General features: G+C 60.6%; 1 protein-coding gene across 1 annotated transcript in view; it reads left to right on the plus strand.

Annotated features, from left to right (window-relative positions):
- Positions 1 to 9,456, plus strand: part of LOC308279578 (kinesin-like protein KIF1A) — a gene marked incomplete at both ends in the record, with an annotated part of 36,466 nt that extends 27,010 nt beyond the window's left edge. Inside the window, 7 exons of the mRNA XM_080720092.1 lie at positions 564 to 672; positions 1,321 to 1,387; positions 1,478 to 1,562; positions 3,758 to 3,863; positions 5,755 to 5,781; positions 7,495 to 7,565; positions 9,365 to 9,456. Of these exons, the coding sequence (XP_080576218.1) occupies positions 564 to 672; positions 1,321 to 1,387; positions 1,478 to 1,562; positions 3,758 to 3,863; positions 5,755 to 5,781; positions 7,495 to 7,565; positions 9,365 to 9,456 (557 nt within the window). The remainder of the gene's footprint in view (positions 1 to 563; positions 673 to 1,320; positions 1,388 to 1,477; positions 1,563 to 3,757; positions 3,864 to 5,754; positions 5,782 to 7,494; positions 7,566 to 9,364) is intronic.
- Between the last annotated feature and the right edge of the window lie 10,748 nt (positions 9,457 to 20,204).

The raw sequence follows: 20,204 nt of genomic DNA on the forward strand, positions 1-20,204 counted from the left end.
GTCCACGGGGTGGTGAGGAGCACGGCTGTCAGCTGCAAGACGGAGTCTGGGGTGGAGGATGCTGTGGGGTGCCTTGCAGCTGCTCTGTCCCTGACCCAAGACCTCAGCTCCGTGGGGTTTCCCAGCTGTGTGCTCCTGTGTTGCGCGGTCTTCCCCGCTCTCTGCAAGGGAGGCACATACGGGGCACTGCAGAGAGGGCTGGTGGGGCTGGGTATGGGTGCTGATGAGACATTTCGGCCCAGGGTAGCAGGCTTGTGTACTAGAGCTCAGGACGGGCCAGGCAGCGTGCGGCAGCATCAGTGCAGCCAGTGGGCCTGTGAGCATGTACCTGGGCTGCCCTCTGGTCCTTGGGGGTCTCTAGCCCAGGTCTGTAGGGTCATATGCTCCTCCTGCCTGGAGGGGAGAGAAAGTGGGCAGTCACCTGGGCTCTCACACAGGGTGTGCGTTACGAGGCTGTGTGCAGGGGCATGGATAGGGTGCCTCACGGCCTTTGACCCCCCGAAAGTGTGCCATCATGTTATGGGCCAGGTCTCCACCGTCGCCCTCTCCCTCCTGTCCCCCAGTGCCTGCCACCAAGCTGAGCACGCTCACGCGGCCCTCCCCCGGGCCCTGCCACTGCAAGTACGACCTGCTGGTCTACTTCGAGATCTGCGAGCTGGAGGCCAATGGCGAGTGAGTGCCCTGCTGGGGTGAGGAAAGGGAGGAGGGCAGAGTGCAGAGCTGCGCCTGGGTGCTCGCATCACGGCACCTGGTGTGGGCCGGCCCTGTGGGTGCCGGGCAGGAGCGGGCCAGTGGCCCTGCCAGTGCTGGGCACCAGGTCCGTGAGGGCGGAGGTGGCATGAGGGCATTGCATGTGCTCAGATCAAGGACATTTGAGCAGACGGAGGTGGGAGGGAGGAGATGAGCCCGGGCTCCGGCCACAGTGTGAGGCCCCAGGAGGGACCACCCTGAGCAGACCTGGGCCCTGCCCTGAGCGGGGCAGGAGACTTGGGAGTGAGCAGGACCTCACCCTGGACCTCTGGCTGGGGGTTGTGGATTTGTACAGGGTGGGGGGACACCGGGAGACCTTGGGGCTGTCGCAAAGAGCCTCCCAGTGTCCCCAGTGGACACTTCCCATGCAGTGCCAGGGCTTGGTGGCCTGTCCAGGAGGCATAGCCGGGTTCTGAGCCAGCTCGCCCTGGCCCTGTGCCAGGCTGCCCGCTCTCCATCCGAGAGGTGGATGCCTTTCCCTGCCCCTCCCCTGCCCACTGGGCCTCGGGGACTGTGCTGGGGGAGGCTGGGCAGAACAGCTACCATGCCTCACCCTCCTCTCTCTTCCAGTTACATCCCTGCTGTGGTGGACCACCGCGGGGGCATGCCGTGTATGGGGACCTTCCTCCTCCACCAGGTCGGGAGCCCTCCCTGCCCAGCCAGCCCCCTAGCCCCCCACCGCGTGGCCCAGGGCTAGCTGACCCGTCCTCCCCTTCGCGCCCTGCAGGGCATCCAGAGACGCATAACCGTGACCCTGCTACACGAGTCAGGCAGCCACATCCGCTGGAAGGAAGTTCGAGAGCTGGTCGTGGGTGAGTGGGGCTGGTGGGGCTGCACTGGGCTGGTGGCCCTGCATTCGTGATACAACCTCTCTGTGCTCGGCCCTCTTGTGAACAGGAGAGCCTAGGGCTGGGGCGATGGCTGTCAGTGTTCCATTTACTCTGTGTTAGTTTTCTGGGGTTTCCATAGCAAAGCACCACAAACTGGTGGCTTAAAACAGCAGGGGCTTATCATGGCATAGTACTCGAGGCCACAAGCCTGAAAACGAGGTGTCAGTGAGAGCCACGTTCTCCCCGAAGCCTGGGGGCCCAGCCCTCCTCTCCCAGCTGTGGCCACATCTGGGCGCTCTGACTGTGAAAGTGTCAGGACGCCTCTGAGCCTCTCATTGCCACCTGCTGGGGACATCAGCCCTCTGGCAGGGCCCACCCCTGCAGCCGCCCCAACCTAACTGTGCCTCTGCGGTGCCCTGTCTCCACACAAGGGCGGAGTCCCAGGTGCTGGGCGGCGTCTGATGCCAACTTACCAGTTTTGGGGAGCGTGAGTCAGCCCCTAATCACCAACAGGATCTTAGGGCTTTCCCTCCTCAGCTCCCTGCCTTGAGCCCTGGCTATTACCTGCTTCCTTTGCTAAGCTGTAAGGATTTGTTCTTGAATTCCATTCTGGGACACAGACACAAGTCCACCCCAGCGTGTGTGGGAGTGAGGCGGCCGCCTGCCTGAGAGACAGAAGCCGTCTGCAGGGTGGGGCTCGGGGACTCTATCTAGGAGGCCCCCGGCACCAGGACAAATGCTTACTTTGCTAGTTGTGTGTCCAGTTTCACGAGAATCAGAGAAAGCACAAAACAGGCACAAACCCTCATATCTGAGAGCCAAAAATGGCGAGCCAGCTCAAAGGTGGAGACCTGGCAGGACGCAGCTGCTCCTGAGCAGGCTGTACCTCGGATGTCCTCTACCCCAAGGGGAACGCGGAGGTCTACACTAGCCGGGGCCGCCTCTGCTCAGAGTGCCCCAAGGCTGCCCCACAGCCCACCGTCTTTGCCCCTCCCCCTTCTCCCTTTCTTAAAATGAAAACATTTGCATCTGTCTGTGTGGAGGAGTGGGAATCTGAAGGGACTGGGGGTCCTGGTGTGACCACCGAGAGCCTCCCCACCCAGGATACAGGTTTGGTTCTGCCTTCTGGGCGTCATAAGCAGCAGGCCTATGATTGGACCCAGCCCCAGCCGGCTTCCTTCCAGGGAGGCAGTGTCTCTCTGCAGCCTGTCCACAGCCTTGCCTGGATCCAGGTCCCTCCCCAGGGGCTGTGGGATCGTCAGCCCTGGGGGGTGGGCGGTATTGTGGGACTGGCTTAGCAAAAGGGCTGAAGGGAAGGAGAAGCCCTGGGCATCCCTGAGCTGTGGGTGGGTGGGTGGGCTCTGGGGCAAGGTGCAAATGACAGTTAAGGGAGCCAGGCCCCTGCCCAGCCCCCACCATCTCTCTCCCTTATTGGTGGTAAAAGGCACCAGTACGCATAATAGTCATTGTGTCCTGAGGTGCTCCACGCAGGCAGAGAGCGCTCGAAGGCCTGTCTGCAGGCTCAGGTCCTGCTCTGAGCAGACTTCCTCATCGTGGGCACCCCGAGTCCTGGAGGACCCTGGGAGTGGCACACTGCAGGAGCCCAAACCTGCCTCTTCTCTGACCCGGATCCTTCAAAGCCCTGTCAAAGTTCCAGGGACAGGGCCTGCGGGCGAGAGCGCACCAACTCAAAATCTTGGCGGGAAAGGGAGCTGAGTAGAACGTCACTACCATTGCAAAGCCTCACTAGATGGAGGCCCCGTCACACCGATAGGCAGGCAGACCACGCCCAGAGCAGGTGTCCTGGAGGCCCGGTTAGAATGCCAGCCCATGGGGAGAGTTTATGGAACGGACAGTGGTCTTTCTTTCTTTGTTACTATTCTTTGTATTAAAAAGAAGTGGAAATGTTCCCTCCTTCTTGCCTGAAGGGCTCCTTTTCGAGCAGGGAGGTGGCCTGTGCTCTCTGGGCTGGGTGGTTAGAATCTCGCAGAAGGTGTTGATTGATTATGGTTTGCAGGGAAGAGACAGTAGGGGAGGGGCTGGCCACAGGCCTCCCCGTCCACCGCAGCCCTGTGGGGCCCATTTGCTCACAGGCCCCTGCCCAGCCTGAGCTGCCAGTGGGCCCTGCCACCCGCAGGGCTTCCTGGGAGGTGACAGGGCGATGGCCCTTCCCGCAGGTCGCATCCGAAACACCCCAGAAACCGACGAGTCCCTGATCGACCCCAACATCTTGTCTCTCAACATCCTCTCATCTGGATACGTCCGCCCAGCGCAGGATGACCGGTAAGTCCCCGAGGGACAACGGTGGGTGCTGGCCCCAACTTCCTCGGAACCAACACCGGCACCCAGTCCCACAGCCTTGCTGACCCAGCCTCAAGAGCTCCCGCGCTCCACTCTGAGGCCCGAGGGGATGGGGCAGCCACTGGAGGCAGGCCCCTGGACTCGCTTGACTAGTGTGTCTTTCTGTTCTGGAGCTCCAAGCCCGGGCTTCTGGGGCCACACTGCTGAGGACGGTCTGTGGCTGTCACGTCCTGGGTGTGGGGTCCTGCAGGTGGGCAGGAGGGCAGCACCTGCTTCTCATCATGGGGCTCTTCGCAAGCTCTTGAGTGGTGGCCAAGACCCGTGCAGCCTGGGCAGGCCCAGCTCCCAGAGTGGGCATTGGAGGGGGCGGAGCCCCAGGATGTCCCTGGCAGCCCTGCGGGGTTCTTTAGGAGTGGGGGGATGTGAGAGAGGCCACATCACATCTGGGGACCTCTCACTGGGGGAGGATTGTGGGAGCCATCCTGCCCTGGGGAAGATATCCAGCCGATGTGACTGTGTCTGAGAGCTGCTCTCGGTGGGGGGATTTGTTCGGGGTTCTGAGCCCCAGCTGAGCTGCTCCCTGGAGGCTTGACCTGGCCCAGCATGCAGGAGCCAGGATGTGTTTGTAGGGAAAATGTCTTCAGGGGTTGGGTGAGTTTGGAGATGGGTGGGGAGTGGCACCCCGTAAGGGAAAGCCAGGTCCACAGGACAGGGCCCTGGAGAGATGTCTCCTGATCTTCCATCTCCTTCACAGACACCCAGGAGGGACGGGAAGGGCGCATCCTCTGCACCAGAGTCACATGGGCAGCAGCTAGGGGAGCCGGGTGGGGCAGAGTAGTGCTGGGCAGCAGCAAGGGCAGTGGACCAGGTGGGGACAGAGGTGGCTCTGCGCGCCCTCAATGCTGCCCAGGAGGGTCTGGGTTGCTGGGATGCCCCTCACAGAGGTAACACCAGGAGAGGCAGGCTGGGGGAAGATGGTGGGTGATCTGGGGTCTCCTCTGGCCTTGTGTCTCCTGGCCAGCCATGGAGAAGGCTGCTGCCCCCGTGTGGGAGCTGCCTGAGGGTGTGGGCCACCGTGCCTGTCTTGAGGGATCAGGACCCCAGAGGGAACTGCAAGGGCCAGGAAGGCCTGCCTTTTGCTGAGCAAGCTCTGGGGCCTGGGAGGTGACCTCATTTTTCCCTGACCTCTGACCCCTCCTTTGCACAGGAGGCCCCTGGGTTTGGGGGGAGGGGGCGGCAGGATGAGGAGGTGGGGGCATCTTCTGAGCCTCCCTCCTTCGCTGTCTCCCTGTGCTGAGGGCCATGTTTCTGGGGTCTCCTCCTCTCCTGGCCAGCCTAGCTGCTAAGGGGCACCCTGGGGCAGGGGCTTGGCCCTGGCTAAGCACGGGGGACATCGGAGGAGTCTGGGGGTCTGGCTACACAGGTTGGGCTCTTTTCCTGGGGCTCAAGAACCCATCACTGAAGGGGTTTGGTTCCCCAAGGGCTGTAAGATGGGAGGGAGCGTCCAGCTCTGTGCCTGGGGTCAAGGCCATGGGTCCAGGGTGGAGGGAGGTGCTTCTGAGGTGGAGCTTAGACTGGCCTGGATGCTTTGGCCCTGCTTGGCTCCCTCCCCTGCTGGTCACCCTCCCCCTCAGCCCCCCCTCCCCCCTCCTCCTTGAGGGCCCTTGTGGGCTGTGGACCATGGCTGACGATGGGATCCCATCAGGGCCCGCACCGCTCCCAGGCCCGCTGCCCACAGAGGCGGCGGGCCCAGGCTGCCCACACGCTTCACCTGGGCCTAGGCCTCCTCCCGCTCCCAGGCCCCGCTTTCTCCCTCCCGCTGTGCCCGCCCGGCCCTGGCCTCACTAACTTCTGACCCTTTGTGTTTTCGCAGGCAGTTTCTTGATTCGGACATACCTAGGTACTATCTGTGTCCCTTGGTTTTATTTCGGCCCCTCTCCTTCCCTCCTCCTTCCCTGGTCACCCACACAACCCTGAACATTTAATTTCCAGCTTTTTGGTCCTTCTAAACTTGCTCACCACCCTCCTGTTTCTCCCTCTTTATCATTCATTTCCTTGGACTTTATTCTGGTTTTATCGATTCATTTGTTTTGCCTCCCCACCCGTCCTCTTGGCTGAGTCCCTCCCGCCACTCCTTGGTTTGGGCTGCTTCTGTAGTTTCTTGCCTCTAGAAACTGACCCAGAAACTAGGAGCTGGCTGGCCTCCCGCTCCTCCCACCCCTAGCCTGGCTGGCGTGGGCACAGGCGTCCCTGCATGCCGGTTGGCCTCCGGGCTGCCCTGGGCTGCCATGTGGGCCAGCAACTCCCTGCGAGGGCAGAATGGAGAGCACAGGGAACGGGGGCAGACAGAACCCAGCCATAGGAGACCCCTCCTCCAGCCCACCCCCAGCTGCCCTGCACCCCTCGCCTGGCCGGGCTGGAGGAGGGGTGGCGCTCCAGCCTGGATCCCCGGTCCCAGCCACGCTGGGCAGTACACCCATGAAGAGACCTGCCTCAGCCAAAGGCCTGGCAGGGAGGCCCAGGTTCCCTTTCCCCAGCTCAGAGGGCCCCTTCCCAGGCTGGCCCAGTGCTGGGGCTCGGCAGGGCCCAGGGACGGATGACCTCCAGTCCCTAATCCAGTGCGGCGGTATGATGCCACGGCAGCCCCTTCTGGGCCCCGTGGGATGCTTCGTGGACAGAGTTTCGTGGTGGTCATGTCGTGGGTTGGCTTATTGGAAGCCACAAACATTTGAGCCTTTAAGCCGTACAGCTGGGAGGTTGCCAGCGCCTCCTTGGACGGGGCCCCCTGAGGTCGCGCCCTCTTCAGGCCCTGGGTCTGGTGCGTGAGTGTAGATGGTGGCCATGGCTGTGCGTGGGTAGCTGCAGCGAGGCCCATGGTGGCCTGGAGGAAGCATACATGTGAATACATCTGCCCTTTTCAAAGGCTGCTGTGGGCCAGGGGCCCCACTGGGGACCTGGTTGGGTGAGACAGAAGCCGTGTCCAGAGACGACTGCTGTGGTGGCCATTCTCGAGGAGGCACAGCCCGCAGGCCCTGCTTCCTGCGCCGGCCAGGACAGGCATGCTGGAGGGCGGCTCGCTGGTCCTGGAGGCAAGCCGCCCCGGTCAGGCCTCGCTGTGCTAGCACCACCTGGGGCTGGGAAGCCTGTCTGCTCTGCTGTTTCCTGGGCTCATGGAAGCTTCCAGGCCATCGGCGTGACCCCGGGAGGTCACCAGAGTGTTCTCTGTCTTGAGGTGAAATGTGTCCAGATTCAGGCTCCATAGCCTCTGTATGTTTGAGGGGTGCTCAGCTGGTCCCAGTCGTCGGGAAATATGGGGGCAGGGTGAGCACAGTTCAACAGCAAGAAGGAGATTCGATTCTAGGATAAAGCCTGGGAGGAGTCAGCTGACCGGGAGAGAGTCCACGAGAATCAGGAGCCACTTCCTTGCAGACTAGGGCCTCTTATGGGTCGTTAGGAGGGAGCAGAGCACAGCAGTGGTGTATTCCTCCAGTTGGTGGGCTTGACACGGGGCCAGGCAGGTAAATTGATGGGGCTGGGGCAGGGGTAGTTAGAAGCATTTCTCTTTACTTTCCCTCCATTTCTGGAGTCTCTGTTCTCAGTCTCTTCCCGCCAGACCTCAGTCACACCTCACAGTGCCCACGCACGCCCCGATACAAACACCTGGCGCCTTCGGGAAGATTCTAGGTGAGGCGGGCCTCCTCTGTCAGCACCCAGGCCTCACAAGGCCACGCCCTGATCCTGAGTGGGGGTCCGGGACCCTCCTGTGTCTGTTCCCCATCTCAAAGATGAGCTGGTCCGTCCTCGGTGGGCAGCGGGCTGGGAGCTTGGCCTTCAACAGGAGGCCTCAAGAGGGGAACAGGGTCAGGGCTCCAAGACTGTTGAGCCTCTCAGAAACGCCATGGTGGTGGTACCGGCAACCAGCAGATGGCAGCGTAGAGGGGACAGAGGGCCTTGGTCTTGAGGGTTCAGAGGAGCCAGGGCCCTGCAGCCACGTGGCTGGGGCATGTGCTTATTGTAGAATTCAGACAAGTGGCCAGACCTTCTGGAACTGTGTCTTCCGTGCCACTGAGATAAGGATGGTAGCTGCAGGCTCAGGGTGCTGTGAGATCAACGAGGCAATGAGAGGCCGTGGCTGGGGCCCGGCACGGGAGACTGTGCCATCTACACCGGGTCAGTCAGCGCATAGCTCCTGAGAAAAGATGGTCTTCCTGAGAACCGCAGCCTCTTTGCTGGGGGGCTCTGCCGGGAGGCTGCCGGTGTCGCTCACACACAGGTGAGGACTGGAGCTTGGCACCCTGTCGTATCCATGCAGTCATGCCTTCCGCCCTCTCTGCGCGCCTTGCCCAGAGCCTCCCATGCTGCCTGCCCCAGCCAGGCTCCTCCCAGGACCAGGCGCCTGGAGGCTGAGGAGCAGCTTGGCACACCATCGAGGGAACTGATTTCCCCCAAGACGGGGCCGGCCCTGATGGCCGAGGCTCTCCCAGCCCCTGTGAAGGCTCGGCGCGGCGTCTTGTGGACACCCGTGTCCCCGTCTGTTTTCTAATGCTGTGCTGTTTGCCAGTCCTCAGTCCAGCAAGCCACCCTGCAGGGTGCATGACTACGTCCAGAGTGGTCTGTCCAGGAAGCTCAGAACTGGCCAAGAGCTCAGCCAGGCCCCGCCCACGGCAGATCCCCAGGCAGCAGGCCCCACCTGCTGGGACGCAGAGCGCTGGGAGAGGCGCCCTGCGTGGAGATCCCGGGCCAGAGACGGCCTCACACAGGGCAGGGGCTGGTGGGGCAGGCGGTCCCCACCGGGCTGAGGGCTGGCCCGCATCTCCCTAGGGCCAGGCCTCCTCCACGCCAGAGACCTTCATGTTGGGATCAGGAGAGTCATCTTTGTCTCCTGCAGGGCCAACCAACTCCAGGGCCAACTCCGGCTGTCCTTCTGAGCTGTAGCTTCGGCTCAAGGCCACTGCAGCCTGTGCGCCCCAGGCCTGGTGTGGACAGGGCACAGCTCTCTCCAGCTTGCCCTTTCTATCTGGCACATCTGCAACCTATGCCCCAGTCCTGGTGGCTTCGGCCAGCAGCAGTACCACCTCCTCCAGGCCGCCTTCCTGACCTGCCCAGCTCATCTCTCTCTGCCTACCCTGATCTAATGGATATGCGCCCCCAGCCAGGCTTCCAGCGCCCATGGCAGGGGTGGTTCAGTTCTCCAGCTTCCCGCAGCACAGCCCAGGGGTGGGGTACTGTCAGTACCTGGGAGCCACAGCTGCCCTCCAGGAGCTGGGAGGGTTCGGGGAGGTCAGCACAGGCCACATGGCGGCTTGGCCTGGCAGCCCTGGCAACAGCCTCTGACCAGGGAGGTTCAGGCTGCCCTGGGGTCTGCTGGGTCCTGGGCTGGTGGCTCTGGGGCCGTGCAGTGAGTGCTGGCCCTTGGCTGTGCGTTGCGTGGCATCAACCCTCTGAGCAGGATCTGTTCTGTATGACCTGCTGTGCTCCCACAGAGCCCTACTGGGACTGCATTCCAGGGGACACAGCCCCAGGAAGCCAGCCCTCAGATGGCCTTCCAGAGGCCCTGGGCCACTCCGGAAAGTAGCGCCTCTCTTCAGCCGCCCTTCTTGGCCACCAAGAGCTTCTGACTGCAGCCTTGCGTGCAGATCTTGGCGTTCGGATCTTTAGCAAACATAGTTGTGTGAGGGTGGCACTGACATGCCTGTTTACCCAGGACCCTGGACACTTGTAAGAAGAGCCAGGCGTCAAAGTCACCAGTGGGTTAGAGACACCTTGAGGAGCCCCCGGCAGCAGGCATGACGTACAGTATTGATCTAAGAACAAAGATTCTCTAAAGAGTGGCAGCAGAGCGTGGCAATGGGAGGACATCTACCACAGTGAGCGAGGGTGTGCTCAGGGAGGGGCAGGGGAAGCTGTTAGGTGGAGGCAGAACCGAGAAGGGCAGCAGCAGGTGTCCGAAGCACTGATCCTTGGCCACAGGGATTAAGAGCCAGGCTGCTATCAGCGAGGGCTGGACAGACAGTGCTGGGCAACATCCTTAGGGAAGTGCGTCTTGAATAAGGGTGTGGTGGCCCTGTGCACGTGCAGGTTGTGCAGAGTCTCCATGGTGTCACTAGCGGATGTCTGTGCCTGAGAGGGAGGGACAGGCGAGAGAGCTGGGCCCTAGTCTTGGCTGCTGGTGGTAGACCCTGGGGAGGGCCCGTCTCTGCCCTGGCCAACTTCCCAGCCATGAGACAGGTGGATTCCGAGGGTCTGCAGGATGAGGGGTAGCAGAGCCCATGATGAAACCCTTGCAGGGCCAGCTCAGTTTCCCAAGTGTTTCTGATGTTCCACATCTGGGCTGCATGTCCTCTTGTAGCTAAGGACCATCTATCCCTTCTGTGATACTAGAAAAGCCTCTGAGGCTGGGTAACTTCTGAAGGAAAGAGGCTCATTCCTGCTCACAGTTCTGGTTCACGTGGCTGGGCTGCTGCTGGTGGTTTTCTTGCTGGCAGGGCCCCGAGGTGGCCTGGAGAAACATGTGACAAGACAGGACATGCATGTGGGTGTGATCTGGTCCCCTGCTTATAAATCACAGGGGCTGTACTCGAACTGCTGCCCTCCCCCTAGCCACCTCCCAGAGGCCCCGCCTCAGGACCTGCCCTCTCAGACTCAGAACGGGGACTGCATTTCAGCCCAGGAGGCTTGGGGGTGCTCCAGCTACACTCAAACCCAGGCAGAGGGTTTGTCCTGAAGTTGGGATGGTTTGCGTGAAGAGGCTCTGGGGAGTGGGACGCAGGCTTCCTTCCTGAATCCTGAGCAGCTCCTGTGCCCACTTATGCAGTGGGAGTCCTGCATGGTTCCCAGAGGCCTCCAGTCCTCGTCCTGGGGTTCGCCATGGCGGGGAGACGTGGCTACCTCTCTGCTTCCCTAGCCTTGGTTTCCTATCGTGATGGAGGGTGCGGATCCATGGTCCCCACACAATGCTTGAGTGTTCCCTGGGTCTCGTGGCAGGCTACCCCACCCCAGTCCACCCACATCGTCCCCTCTGAGCCTCACTGATGTCAGGCAGACCTCGGTCTGCAGAGGCCTTGGGCACAGGGACCAGGTGCTGCTGCAGAGGACTCTCCCTGAGACGTCCCATGGTCAGCTGCCTGGGATTTGTGCGCCCCCCCCCCCCGAGCAAAGCCGGTGGCTGATCTCCATACAGATGGGAAACTGAGGCGGGACAAGCAGGGCCAAGCCTGGCAAGGATAGGGCTCTGCCACAGCCCAGCAGACACCCAGTGCTCACCCCAGGGTGGGCCTAGAGCAGCGCACAGCTGCGTCCTGGCCTCTGCCTGGCCAGCCCGGCTGTGTCCAGATGACCACCTCTCTCAAGACCCAGCCCTGCTCCGCCCTGGCCACCACGGCATCCTGCTTCTTGGCAGTGGCCCCTGGGCTGTCCTGGAATGTGCTGGCTCCCCCTTTTCTGTCTCTGTCTCCGTCTCTTCTCTCTCCGCCGTATTTCTGTCTCTCCATCTGTTTCTACTTCTCTACCTCCTTCCCCGTCTCTGTCTTCATCCCCCACCCCACCTGTCTCGAGAGGAGAGCTGAGGCATGAACAGGGACTACACTGAGATGTGGGGAGGAGTGCTGGGCATCTCTGGGGACCCTTGTCCTGACTGCCCCCTGGCCCTGCGCCCTTTGGCCTCAGCCACACTGGCCTAAGGGGTGACCGAGGGGCCCCTGGCTGAGATCCGCACCCAGCCCAGGCCCTGTAGGCCTGGAGGTGTGGCCTCAGAGGGAGGCCACCACACAGGACTGGCCCATGGGAACCGTGTGTGTCTGTCCTGTCCGCAGCTGGGCCCTACACGTCCGCCTTCTTCAACCCCACCCTGGCTGCCTCCGTGACCTTCACCTGCTCGGGACACAGCCTGCTAGAGTACGTCCAGGTGTACTGGCTGGGCCCCCTGACAGGTGAGGTGCAGGCGGACCCCAGGCAGGGCTAGCCTGGGCTGGGTGGGCGAGGGCTGGACACCTGGACACATGGGGCATTCCAGACCTCGGGGCTGCGCTGCCTCGTGTGCTGGTGGGGAGCTGGACTAGGGTGCCGCCGCCCATGCTGTCTGGCTGCAGGGTGCTGGGCCAGGGTTCCACATCCTGCCTGCAGGCTCCTCCTGCAGGCCGCTCATACCTCTGTTGTCTGAGCATTTAGTACTGACCTCCTCGTCCCCAGCACAGGCCTGAGGGCTTCTCCGTGACTCCCAGCGAGGACTGGGTAGAGGCGGGCCTTGCCCCTCCATCCACACCCCTGTGCTCCCTCCCAGGGTGCACGGCACCTCTGCCCTGCTGGGGCCGCTGGGGTCGGGAGCCTCCTTGACCGTGGGGAGCCAGGTGCCTGGTCCTGCGCGCCGTGGGCGCTGCCCACCTCCCATCTTGTCAGTGTTCAGTTCTCTTCATTGACCCAACACTAGGTCTTCCATTGTTGAAGCCTCCCAGGCTGTGGCCGCCGTGCTGGCGTCTGTGGCATCCGTCTTTCGTCCTGGGTGGCCCCCGCTCCACCTGCACTCTGGGCTCCCATTTTCCACATCTTCCCCTGTTTTTACTTACCCCTTCTTTGTTGAGCACATGTCCCCGTAGTTTCCCGAGAAAGGGGCCTGACCTCAGGTGTGGGGTGCAACCTCTCGGTTCTGAGCGCCACTGACCTGTTGGTGCGTCCTGGGACTGAGTTCTTTCTGGAGATGATTCCCAGAGCATTGGAAGCCCGGCTCCGCGGCCTTGGTACGCCTTTCCTGCACAACTACGGCAAAGTGACTGGCCTCACCCGGTGTGGTGCGGAGGGCCGAGTTGGAGGCTGAGGCAGTGTGCTGGCGCCTGGCTCCGCCCTCTGCCCCCAGGCCTGCTCCTCCCCTTAGAGGGACACCATTTGTATTGCACGGAGGGTCCAGTGTGTTTCATCCGAACTAATCACATGATCGATGGCTCTGTGTCCAGCAGGGTCCTGTTCTGGGGTCCTGGGAAGGCTGTGGGCTCGAGGGCACTGTTCACGCCAGGATAGCCTCTAACACCATAGCTGCCCCGTGAAGTGCAGAGCCTTCAGGATGGCTTCCGCAGCCAGGATCCGAGTGGGGAGAGCTGCCGGCTAGCATCGTCACCTTGGTCTGTCCTTGGGGTGCTGCTGGCCCCGAGCCCGCTCTCTCTGGGGATCCTCCCCAGGCGGCCCACCCTCCTAGATTAGTGGCAGGCTAGCCCTCCCACAGGGTCCTGGGCCGCCGCCTGCTGGAACTCAGGTTCTGTGGAACACGCGGCTGTCCTCCAGCTTCCTCGGCTGCCTGGGGAAGGGCTTCTTGGCGGGCTTGGGGTGTTGGTGGTCGGGCTGCTTTTCAGCCTCCAAAGCTCTGCAGCTGAGCTTCCCGCTGCCCCACCCGGTGGCCGATGCCTTTGACAGAGCCCCTCTCCACCAGGCCAGCAAGACAGAGGCCTGTACTCACTGCACCAAGTCTTAACCCAGAAGTTAGTGGTGAAAATTCACCTTGAGAGCTGGGGCACCAGCGCGCCCCCTGGTGGCCAAGATCGGAAGCAGTTCTTCTGGGTAGGGTGTGAATCTGCACCTGTCCAGCAGGTTGGGGGACCCTGGGAGGGTCTTCCCTCTCCGCCTGCCCCTGGGACGGGGAGTACTGTGGCTGCCACAGGGCACGAGTGGGGCCTGTTCTTGGGACCAGAGAGGCTGCCTCTGGCCACCAAGGCAGGGCCAGGCCAGGTGGTCCCAGCCAGGCCACCCTGACAAGGCAGAACTGAGCAGGCTCCTGGTGGCCCCACCACTCCACAGGTTAAGCCCTTCCGAGGTGTACAGCCAATGCAAAGACAACCTCCTGTCTTTTCCTGTCCTGGCAGGTTGAGCTTCCCAGTGACCCAGAGGCTAGAGGGAACTTTTTTTTTTTTTTTTCAGTACTGGGGATGGAACTCAGGGGCGTTCCACCTCTGAGCTACACCCCTAGCCCTATTTTTTATTCTTTATTTTGAAACAGAGTCTCACTGAGTTGCAGAGGGCCTCACTAAGTAGCTGAGGCTGTCTGTGAACCTGTCTCAGCCTCCCGAATGCGGGGCTTACAAGCCTGGGCCACGACGCCCAGCTGAAAACTCACTTCTTAACTCCTGGGTTCTGGGCAGAGCATGTGGAGCAGGAGGCAGCCAGGCCTGGGCACTGTCCTGGAACCCTCCTCTTCCTGGCCCAGGCCCATCTCCCTCCTGCCCTCAGCCAGTCTGCCTGACCTGCAAATAGTCCCACCGGATGCGGGACACCATCAGGAGGCAGCCTGAGGAGGAGGGACGCCCACACAGGACTCGCAGACCCTGGGTCCCCAGAACAGGGTCTAGAAGCGCAGGCCTCCCCAGGGGCTCCTGGGGCCTGTCCCCTCCCCCAGGGGAGGGCGCCTAGGGGAGGGGCACGGGTGGAAAGAGGGTTGGGTTGTCCAGCCTGCCCCTGTCTTGCAGGCATGGTCCTGGCCGTCCTGCTCTACCAAGGTTGACTCCCCCGCCTCTTCCAGAGAAACCTGCTCTACCGGCAGAAGAGCAAGCACCGAAGGCCCAGAGGGAGGCTGACCCCAGGTTCCGTGGAGCCCCAGGCACCGCCGGCAGGGTGCCGGGACCAGGAGCTGGGGCGGAGGAGGGGGCAGCCGCTGAGCCGCCTTGCCCAGTGAATACCACCCGGGCCAGCCCCAGGTGGACCAGGGGCCTCCTGCAGCTAAGGGGGCCCCAGGCTCTCCTCGCCAGCAACCATCTGTCAATAAACCATGGCGAAGGCTGCCTGTCTCCCTGGGCCTGGCGGAGGTTTCCAGAAGAGCAGGTGGAGCGAGCCCCTCTGTCTCCTGCAGCCTCTTGTTTATAGAATGAGAACCACAGGAAGGACCCGGGGTGCTGGAGAGCCGGGGGGGGGGGGGTGGAGAGCGGCCTGGCTGCGGGGCTACGGTCCATGGAGGCCTGAGACCCACTGGGGACATCAAGATGGAGGCAGAGCCTGCAGTGGAGGCTGTAGGGCCTGCTCCAGGGCCCGGCGCCCGCCCTGCTGTCCCCGAGGAGCCCTCAGGACGATGGCCGGCTCCTACTGCAATGCCAGGCAGCCTCCTCAGTCTCCAGGAGCAACTGCATGTGTGAACCCACTTGTTCCAAGACCTCTCCACACCAGCTTATTTGCAGGATTTGACAGGTCATGGAGGAACCCCCAGCATGACCTTGCCCCAGACCAGATCCAATGGGAATTCCCAAGAGGATGAGGTCCCTGAGGCCCCACCAGAGAGGGTGAGGCTGGCAGGCTCATGCCACAGTCCCCCTGAACTCCAGAGGCAGGAACCCCTGGGCCTCACTGCTCCGTGGTGGGGAGGGACCAGAGGAGAAAGCAGGGGCACCCCGGGGGGCTTTTCCCTGAGGATGTCTGTTGAGGCCGCCTCCTCTGCACCAAGGCCCAGTGAGGAGAGAGAGAGAAGGACCTCCCACCCCTGCTGAGGCCACCCTTACCCTCGAAGGCTGTCCATGGTCCAGCTCGGCACTGAGGCAGCTCTGCCCAGCCTCCTCCTCCCCCTCGTTGGTGTGACCAAGCTGGAGAGGGGTTGACAGGGAGCCCTATCCCTAAACGACCTGAGGTGGGGCCTGACGGGGCTCGGGGGTGGTAGGCGCCTGGGGGTAGTCAGCAGCACCCCACAGCTTCTCCAAGCAGGGGTGTGTGGGGACCGGTGGGGCTGTGGTGGTAGAGGGTGCAGCCCAGGGCAGCATCCTGGGGTCAGCGCAGCGCCCAGGGCATCCAGATGGCATGGTGGTCCCTGTAGCACGCCCTTCCCCCTGCCCAGGACAGAAACTCTGGTGCTCAGGCAGCCGGGTGGGTCAGGAAGTTAGACGTGGACCTTGCAGTGAAGTGAGCAGGAAGCCGTGAGGGTTGCCGGAGGGGTTCAGGATCTCTGTCTGAAAATTCAAAGTTAAACAAAATCTGGAGGTGTTGAAACCAAAACATTAGGCTTAAAGATCTCCGCAGTTGATGGAGAAGAGCCACACTCTCCAGCTGAGACTTTAGATGGGTTCGTTATTAACGAGGAAGCTAGTTTTCCCAGACAGCTGAAGACACCGGTAGGATTCACAAAGAGCCTAAATTGCATGGAAAGCATGAAACCACTTTCAGTTTCCAATTGACCTCCACATATTGCAAGAATCATCAGAGAAACCACAGCCACACTGCACAGACTGACACTTAAAACCACATTTGAAGCTGGTGTGGTGTAATCCCAGCACTCGGGAGGCTGAGATGGGAGGATCACGGTTCACGGACAGCCTCAGCTACTTAGTGAGGCCCCCTGCAACTCAGTGAGACCTTGTTTCAAAATATAGAATAAAAAATAGGGCTGGGGTTGTAGCTCAAAGGTAAAATGTCCCTGGGTTCAATCCCCAGTACCACAAAACAAAACAAAACAAAACAAAACATTCGAATTTGTAAAAACTGATCTGTAAGAAATGGCAGCATCTTTGAAAAATGGCCTGTAATGCTCATCAGCCCTTGAGGTACTGACATTTATGATTCAAACAGCTGATCAGAAGTGCGTGCCCGCCATCACAGCCTGTGGGCCATGGAGCCGCTCCAGCAATGGCCGCCTCAGCAGAAGGCCCTGCTCCAAATTAAAAACCGTCTTACATGTCCAAGAACAGCTGAGCTTCCCTTTTGATTAGATTAAGGAAAGAAAAGTTGCTGAAAATTTACATTTTTGTTGTTGTTGTTATTCAGGATTGAACCCAGGGGCAATCTACCTCCAAGCTATACCCACACCCATCCATCCACCCACCCATCCACCCATCCATCCATCCATCCATCCACCCATCCATCCACCCATCCATCCATCCACCCATCCATCCACCCATCCAATCCACCCACCCATCCATCCATCCATCCACCCATCCATCCATCCATCCATCCACCCATCCATCCACCCATCCACCCATCCACCCACCCATCCACCCATCCATCCACCCATCCATCCACCCATCCATCCACCCATCCATCCATCCATCCACCCATCCATCCATCCATCCATCCATCTACCCATCCACCCATCCATCCACCCATCCATCCATCCATCCACCCATCCATCCATCCATCCACCCACCCATCCATCCACCCATCCACCCATCCATCCATCCATCCATCCACCCATCCATCCATCCATCCACCCATCCATCCATCCACCCACCCATCCATCCATCCACCCATCCACCCATCCATCCACCCATCCACCCATCCATCCACCCATCCACCCATCCATCCACCCATCCACCCATCCATCCATCCATCCATCCATCCATCCACCCATCCATCCATCCATCCATCCATCCATCCACCCATCCATCCACCCATCCATCCATCCACCCATCCACCCATCCATCCACCCATCCATCCACCCATCCATCCACCCATCCACCCATCCATCCACCCATCCACCCATCCATCCATCCATCCATCCATCCACCCATCCACCCATCCATCCATCCATCCATCCACCCATCCATCCATCCATCCACCCATCCATCCATCCATCCATCCACCCATCCATCCATCCATCCATCCATCCATCCACCCATCCATCCATCCATCCATCCACCCATCCATCCATCCATCCACCCATACATCCATCCATCCATCCATCCATCCATCCACCCATCCATCCATCCATCCACCCATCCATCCATCCATCCACCCATCCATCCACCCATCCATCCACCTATCCATCCATCCATCCACCCATCCATCCACCCACCCATCCACCCATCCATCCACCCATCCATCCACCCATCCATCCATCCACCCATCCATCCATCCATCCACCCATCCACCCATCCATCCACCCATCCATCCATCCATCCACCCATCCATCCATCCATCCATCCACCCATCCATCCACCCATCCACCCATCCATCCACCCATCCACCCATCCATCCATCCATCCATCCACCCATCCACCCATCCACCCACCCATCCACCCACCCATCCATCCACCCATCCACCCATCCATCCATCCATCCATCCATCCATCCACCCATCCATCCATCCATCCACCCATCCACCCATCCATCCATCCATCCATCCACCCATCCATCCATCCATCCACCCATCCACCCATCCATCCACCCATCCATCCATCCATCCACCCATCCATCCATCCATCCATCCACCCATCCATCCACCCATCCACCCATCCATCCACCCATCCACCCATCCATCCATCCATCCATCCACCCATCCACCCATCCACCCACCCATCCACCCACCCATCCATCCACCCATCCACCCATCCATCCATCCATCCATCCATCCACCCATCCATCCACCCATCCTCTTTTCCTTTCGTTCTTACTGGGAATTAGACCCAGAAACATTCTACCTCCAAGCTACACCCCCAGACTATTTTTTTTTTCTTTTGGGACAGGGTCCTCCTAAATTTCTGAGGGTCTTGCTGAGTTGCTAAGGCTGGCCTCAAACCTGTGATCCTCCTGTCTCAGCCTCCCAGTACCGGGATTGCAGGTGTATGCCACTACACCTGGCTAAAGATTTTGAGGGCACAATGAATAAAATTGCAGAAAAACAGTCCAGGAAAATCCTGCGGTCCGTCACAACCTCCCATTAATAAAACATTGTCTATTGCACTGTATAAAAATCATACCAATCATATTTTTTGCAACATATAATTTCATGTCTTTGTTCCAGGGTCATCATTCCTCGATTATATTGGATTTTCAGCATTGGATATTTTGAAGGAGGGCTCTCGAGTCCGGGACACTCACGGGAGCCCTTCCTGCTCTTTGAACAAGACCTGCACTTCCCTCAGCAAGGATGTGGTGCAGCCCGCAGCCTGCCAGGGCTCTGTAAGCACGGGGCCTCCCGTCATGCCAGCCACGGCCTCCTGGACCTGGCCCAGGCAGAGGTGCCGGGCAACCACAGCTTGGGGGGCCAGGCTGTAACAGTGTGGTGGGTGGCCAGGTCTGGCCAGGCCCTGGGGATTGGTGCCAGCTGCTGCACCCTGTGTGGAAGTGCGCCCCCGCCGCACGTGCACAAAGGGGTCCGAGGCCCGCGTCTGAGCTTGTCCCAGGTTCCGGGGAACAGCTGCACAGCGGTTAGCGGGAAGGCCCCTGCACAGCACCAGGCGCTCGGCCCCCGCCCTCCCCAGGCCGGGCCAGGCAGAGGCAGGCAGCGGGGATAGAAGCCAGGTGAAGGCAAGAGGGTAGGAGAGGGCAGCTGCGGTGGTCACTGTGTGTGGAAGGTGGGCCGCCCTCCAGCTGGTGAGGGGCCAGGCTGGCTTGTAGAAGGCAGGGTCCTGGGCATGGCGGTGAAGTCCTCTCTCTAGGCATGCCTTGCTGCACTGAAGGGACCGTGGGCAGCCGGCTCTGTGGGCAGCTCGGCTAGGAAGCAGCTTGGGCCCCACCCAGCAGGCGGCTCCAGCCCACCCAGGCGTCTGTGTGTGAGCACTTGCACACTCCCTCTGGAGCACAGGAGAGGCGCACCTGCCAGTCCTCCCTGTACTGGGGACCCCAGGAGAGGAGCAGACACCCCTGGCCTGCCATGGCTGGGTAGGCAGCTCGCAGGAGAGAAGGCAGGGCCTCCCCCGCTGGCAGATGGGAGGCTTTCCAGCTGTGTCCGTGTGGCGGGGGGCCCCCGCGAGCAGCTGCATGTGCACAGCTGGCCTCCCCACGGGTCAAGGTCGAGACGCGTGCTGGCCCGCGGTGTCACACTGGAGCTCAGACACTGGAGAAGCCCTCAGGGACTGGACAAAAAGTTACCAGGGGCGATCAGTGGGACAGAAGAGGGCGTGCAGAGAGAGACCCCCACAATTGATTATTTATTTACTAATTAATTAATTAATTGGTATTGGGGGTTGAAATCAGGGGCATTCTACCTCTGAGCTACACCCCCAGCCCTATTTTATGTTTTATTTTGAAATAAACGTTCGATCTCCCTGGGTTGCCTTAGATCTCGTTAAGTGGCTGAGGCTGCCCTTGAGCTGTGGTCCTCCTGCCTCAGCCTCTCAAGTACTGGGCTCACAGGCATGCTCCACCCTGCCCCACTCCACACAACTGATGTCTACCAAGGTACAACAGCAATCCGCAGGAAAAAAGGCCGTGACTTCCACACAGTATATCAGACCCCTTGGGTGCAATGTGCCTGCTTCCCCTCCACCAGTGCCCACGCCGCCTTGGGTACCGGAGCTTTCTAGTAAGCCTTAAAATGGGCGGTGGGACTTATGTGGATTTTCTGTGTCAAAACTGATTCCAGTTCTTTTCCCTTTTCACACAACTTTTAGAATCAGTCAGTTGATATCTACTAGAACTTTTGAAAGAGAC

The sequence above is a fragment of the Muscardinus avellanarius genome (assembly GCF_963383645.1).
Source record: "Muscardinus avellanarius genome assembly, contig: SCAFFOLD_43, whole genome shotgun sequence".
Taxonomy (NCBI): domain Eukaryota; kingdom Metazoa; phylum Chordata; class Mammalia; order Rodentia; family Gliridae; genus Muscardinus; species Muscardinus avellanarius.